At 39.9% G+C, this 5,906-nt stretch overlaps 1 protein-coding gene across 1 annotated transcript in view; it reads right to left on the reverse strand.

Moving 5' to 3' along the window:
- The window catches only part of rbfox1 (RNA binding fox-1 homolog 1), a gene marked incomplete at its 5' end in the record, with an annotated part of 164,360 nt that overhangs the window by 79,345 nt on the left and 79,109 nt on the right, over nt 1-5,906 (reverse strand). The window contains 1 exon segment of the mRNA XM_032537557.1: nt 710-1,003. Within this exon segment, the coding sequence (XP_032393448.1) occupies nt 710-1,003 (294 nt within the window).

The following is a 5,906-nucleotide window of genomic DNA, read 5'->3' on the forward strand; positions in this document are numbered from 1 at the left end:
TGGAAGGACAAGTTCATGGTTAACGGGAAGACAACACAAGGGTTAACATAAAGACTGGAAGACCTCAACCAAACCATTAACCCCCTATCTGGAGGATATGAAAATGTGTAGCTGCAGACTCCAAGTAATGGTATTAGCAGTTTTTAGCAAAAATGAAAAAGGGCAAAGGCGACGCCAAATCCTCCAGCATCGAGCCTCCACAGGCAGCCGCTCGTTACATGATGTATAGAATATTAACCACACTTAATGACTCAAATCATTTGTTTCTTGTTATTGGCAACCCATGATATGTAAAACGTTGACATTGTTGTTTGAACAGTGGTTGGAAATCTCAAATCTCGTCCGACTGCATCTCAGTTAACAATACTTCTAATACTTCTACTGTTAAGTACTGTCGAACTTTTTGAGCTTTGACCTGGGATTGGGTCTTTGTTAGTGCAACCCGTTTTTTCTAGGAACTGCCTTTTGATTTCTTTTTGTGAAAGATAGTGTACAGGTCAATAATCGTCTATTTAATTTTGAACTTAGCTGGGTATGCAAACCTACAAAAAAATAAAGAGACTGACTCTAAAACCACAATGTCTCTGCTGCATGTGTTATATATAAACAAGTTACAACATGTGTGTAGGGCAGGATTTAATGGTTTTAAATGATTATTAATTAAGAACATTAAACTCTGAAACCATCAGCTTCTCCCATGATGCCTTACTGTGGCTGTGCCGGTGACCGTCTGACTGACGGAGTCCGACCCGCTCTGCTCGCTGTGGCTCTGTGAGGACTGGTACATGTTGAGTGGATGCTCACTGATGGAGGCCTGGACCCCGGTGTAGTCCTGCGGCGCTGCAGGGTGCTGGTGTGGATGCGGGTGGGAGTGTGGATGTGGATGGGGGTGCGAAGCTGTGAACTCAGCTGGGATGCCGTTCTGGGGAGGGGGGGCAAACTGGGCTGATGGGTAAGCCTGGGCCATGGATGGGTCCGGGGGTGCCGGTGTGTCCTGGTTACCCTGCATGGACAAAGAGATTCACTTTAACTTAAAAGGCCATATCAACATGTCATTAAAGGAAGATTTTGGAGATGTTGATCTCTTCCTGCACTCCATATTTAAAAAAAAATTCTATTGAAATGATTTTTGCCATGCAGGGCATGAATGGCAATGTCAGTCGGTCGGCCACTTGGGTCCAGACTAAAATATATAAAAATGACAGATTACCGTAATATTTTGTACAGACATTTGTGCTCCCCAGAGGATTAATCCTAAGATTCTTGGTAATCTTGACTTTTCATCTAGCCTCACTACCTGGTTGGCATTTTTCATTCAGAATGAAATGTCTCGACAACTGTTTGCCATCATATTTGGTTATGGTCGAGATAATGTATCCTGGTGACTGTGGTGATCCCCTGGCGCGTCCTCTAGCGCCATCATCAGGTCAAAATCTAAATCTTTTCATGACTTTGGTTTGTCACAAAATACCTGAAAAACTGGCTCATTTCCACCTAATGGTTTGATTTTGGTTTGGTACCAGTTTTCCACTGTGGATGAAACCCCTTTAGTGCATGCATAATTCTCATCTGATGGCTATAGTTGTGACATAATCGTCAATGCAACTTGATCCTTTCATCTAGTTATGTCCAACTGAACCATTGGTTGTATTTGGTGAGCCGACTAGATGCCACTCTAGACGTTTTTAACTTTTTCTTACGTTTCTTACTGTATCTACTGTCTCTACAGCACCTGTTCACTGGTTCCACTCATTATTCCACTTATTTAGTATTATTCATCATTCTCATTCTCTCTTATTTGTTATTCATTCATCATTCTCATTTTCTATTTCAGAACTGTCCATAATGTTCATACTGTTCATATTGTAATATAATAACATAATACTATGTATCCCAGTATCCTTGCACTATACTCCACATATTAAATAATTTTATTGATCTCTTCATTCACTCATGCCTGTATATTGTTTAGAGTATGTATATATTGTGTGTATATATTAGTGTGTATATTTTTTGTTTTGGTTGTTTTGTTTTGTTTTGTGCAATAAAGCTGACTCTGATTATGATTTTTGTCAAAAGGCATGAGGTGTAAAGCGTTTTAGGCTTGTCCGCCGAAAATAGAAGCCATGACATAACAGTCACACATGAATATATATGTGGAATATATCTGTAATTATTCAGCTTTTTGTCCTAGCTCAAAATCTAAAAAATGTCCTTTTTCAGTAGTAGTAACAATGTGAAAATAAAGGCCTAGAAAATCAATAAAAAATACAAATAGTAAACGAGCTACAACACACAAATTGTGAGAGGATGAATTATTTTGTTCGTTTGATGCATAGATTGTCTATTCTTCAATCAAAGCCCCCTACTTCTGAATTTAATGAGACTCCACTCCATTGCATCACTGCCAGCACACACACACACACACATCCATATACACACAGTATCCTACTCCATGAAGAGGGAATGTACACGGAGAGCCATACCATCAAACAAGAGTCCAATTTGTCCATCATTAAGAGAGCTGAGTTATCTACATGATTATAGAGAGTAATAATCTACATCACATACACACCGAGTGAACAACACACACACATTAATACACTTAAACACAGGTGAACACTGTCTTAACTGCACACAAATAAAAACTCAAGTTGTCCCAGAACATTGCCATGGCTAGCTGCTAATGTTAAACTGGACATACTTTACACGCTATAAAATAAATAAATGCTTATATGGGTGTGCAGAGCGTGTAGAGTGATAAATATAAATATACCAAGTGTAAAAAAAACAACCTGAAAAATACAAATATCTAGATACTAGATACATACAGTTGGGAAAAAGTAGAAATATCTATGTTTAAAAATAAGATAGTTGAATGAGAGTGCAGTCAGAACAGATACTAAGGTGCATTTCAAACAAATTATTTTGTACATGATTTTAAAAAAAAGTGTGTTTCATTTAAATAGCTCATGTAACTGTATTGTGTCAACAGTTATCATCATTGAATATTGTATACGGGATTTCCTTTTTGAGATTGTTTAGCAGAGCCGCCGTTGCTGCGTCTGGACAACACTTTCTCACTCTCATCGTCAGGTGCTGTTGACGTTTTTATTAAGTCCCCTTTAGTGTAATATCTAAACGTGCGTCGTCGCCAACGCAGTTGGATTTAGGATAAAATGGTGGGCGGGACTAAACGGGACAGTTGGGTCTATGAAAAGATCGGTGGGTTTATTAATTTGTACGGTTCTGTGACATGCAAGACACAAACCCTGTGTGTTTGTCAATCTGCATGGTAAAGTGCTCTATGAGAGTGTGTCTGTGTGTGTGTGTGTCAGTCTGCATGGTACAGTGCTCTATGAGAGTGTGTCTGTGTATATGTGTGTGTGTGTGTGTGTGTGTGTGTGTGTCAGTCTGCATGGTAAGGTGCTCTATGAGAGTGTGTGTGTGTGTGTGCGTGTGCGTGTGTGTGTGTGTGTGGTGTGGTTGGTCTGCATGGTAAGGTGCTCTATGAGAGTGTGTGTGTGTGTGTCATGTGGTTGCATGGTAAGGTGCTACATGAGAGTGGTGTCCCGTCTGCATGGTAAGGTGCTCTATGAGAGTGTGTGTGTGTCTGTGTGTGTGTGTGTGTGTGTGTGTGTGTCAGTGTGCATGGTAAGGTGCTCTATGAGAGGTGTGTGTGTGGTGTGGTGTGTAGGTGGGTGTTGTGGGTGGCGTCAGTGTGATGGGTAAGGTGTCTATGAGTGTGGTGTGTGTGTGTGTGTGTGTGTGTGTGTGTGTGTGTGTGTGTATGTGTGTGTGTGTGTGTGTGTGTGTGTGTGTGTGTGTGTGTGTCAGTGTGCATGGTAAGGTGCACTATGGAGAGTGTGTGTGTGTGTGTGTGTGTGTGGTGTGTGTGTGTGTGTGTGTGTGTGTGGTGTGTGTGTGTTTCAGTGTGCATGGTAAGGTGCTCTATGAGAGTGTGTGTCATGTTGGTAGTGCAAATAAGTCCAATAGTGCAGAGTGGAATTGTCCATTATAGATACTAACTCTGAAGAAAGACATTTATCACAATGGACAGAGAAAAGTATATGTCCTGTATTACAGTAATCCCTTACAGATTTGTAGTAAGATAATGTACCTTTGCAATAATCACCAAAGATAGTAAAAAGTAAAATACTTCAATCAACAAAAAACATCTCAGTTTTAGAAATGTGGTTTCAGCGGCTTAGCGTATGATTCCCAAAAAGTCAAGGTGCCTCAAAAACACGTGTGTGGTGTGTGTGTGTTGTGTGTGTTGTGTTGTGTGTGTGTGGTGTGTGTGTGTGGGTGTGTGGTGTGTGTGGGTGTGAGAGAGAGGTTACCTGTGGGATATTTATATCTCAGCATTCAGAGTGTAAGCGAGAGAGAAGAGAGAGAGGAGAGAGAGAGAGAGAGAGGAGAGAGAGAGAGAGGTGCAGTCATATGTAGGAAAAAGAAAGAGAGAGAGAAAGGGATGCAGACAGTGGGTCTTGGCTGAATGCTCTGCTGTGTAATGAGAACCACATTTGGAAGGCTGAAATATGCTTTACGTGGCAGAGCAGCGCGCACACACACACACACACACACACACACACACACACACACACACACACACACAACTAAAGGAATACAAATAAAATTGGGAATAAGTGCACAGAGAAGGAAGGAATTTCTCTCCTTCCTCAGAGTAAAATCATCACTCAGTGTGCTTCTTATGTGTTACTCTACTCTTGAAGTATCTCACTATTTCTCAAAAGACAACATTGATTCTACCAAAATGTGTGTTTTGTGTCTTAAATGCTGAATGTCTTGGTCCCTCGTCCATTGATTGAATGTATATCTTACTTCTGATAAAATGTTATATTGATCAGACTTCCGAGATATTGTACTGTAGCCTGAGTATATAGGCAACATATACAGTTCTATATATACTATACATACAGCACATAGAGTATCATATAGTACAATTTGGGCTTTGCTTTCATAGATCTGGCATCAGTTCCATCAGTTAGGATAGCATTGCAGTTACCAAAGAGATTTCTAAAATCTTGGAAATCTGAAACATGTGTAATAATAGACTAGTCCCAAATGGGCCAGAATCCCAAGCAGTTAGATGACTAATATTAATAATAATCCCTGATTGCAGTAAAACTGTGTGTGCAACTACAGTAAAGATAGAAAGCCATAGAAAAAGCAGGATGGGCGTTTGTAACTTTAGTAACTGCAGATCTGAGTCGCGCGTCTTTGTGACAAGTAGCATACAAGATGCTAACGAGAGACTTTTGTAATGTCGATCCAATAAAAATGAACCTACTTAATGAAGTTTATTCACTGCTGGCTACAAGTTAGCATCAAACACAACAAAGGCTGTCAATGGAATGTCGTTTTGAGCTAAAATTAGCAACCAAACAATAATAGATAGCTAAAAGATTTTGAAATGACTGCTAGCTTTGCTACAAGCTAGCAATCAAATACAACAAAGGCTGTCACTTGAATGGCGTTTTGAGCTAATGCTAGCAATCAAACGGCCATAGATAGGTAAAACGTTTTTGAAATGACTACTAGCTTAGCTACAAGCTAGCAATCAAACACAACAAAGGCTGTCACTTAAATGGCGTTTTGAGCTAAAATTAGCAACCAAACAATGATAGGTAGCTAAATGACTTTGAAATGACTGCTAGCTTAGCTACAAGCTAGCAATCAAACACAACAAAGGCTGTCACTTAAATGGCGTTTTGAGCTAAAATTAGCAACCAAACAATGATAGGTAGCTAAATGATTTTGAAATGACTGCTAGCTTAGCTACAAGCTAGCAATCAAACACAACAAAGGCTGTCAGTTGAATGGCGTTTTGAGCTAACATCAAACAATAATAGATAGCTAAAATGTTTTTGAAATGACTGCTA

The sequence above is a fragment of the Etheostoma spectabile genome, chromosome 15 (assembly GCF_008692095.1).
Source record: "Etheostoma spectabile isolate EspeVRDwgs_2016 chromosome 15, UIUC_Espe_1.0, whole genome shotgun sequence".
Lineage (NCBI taxonomy): Eukaryota > Metazoa > Chordata > Actinopteri > Perciformes > Percidae > Etheostoma > Etheostoma spectabile.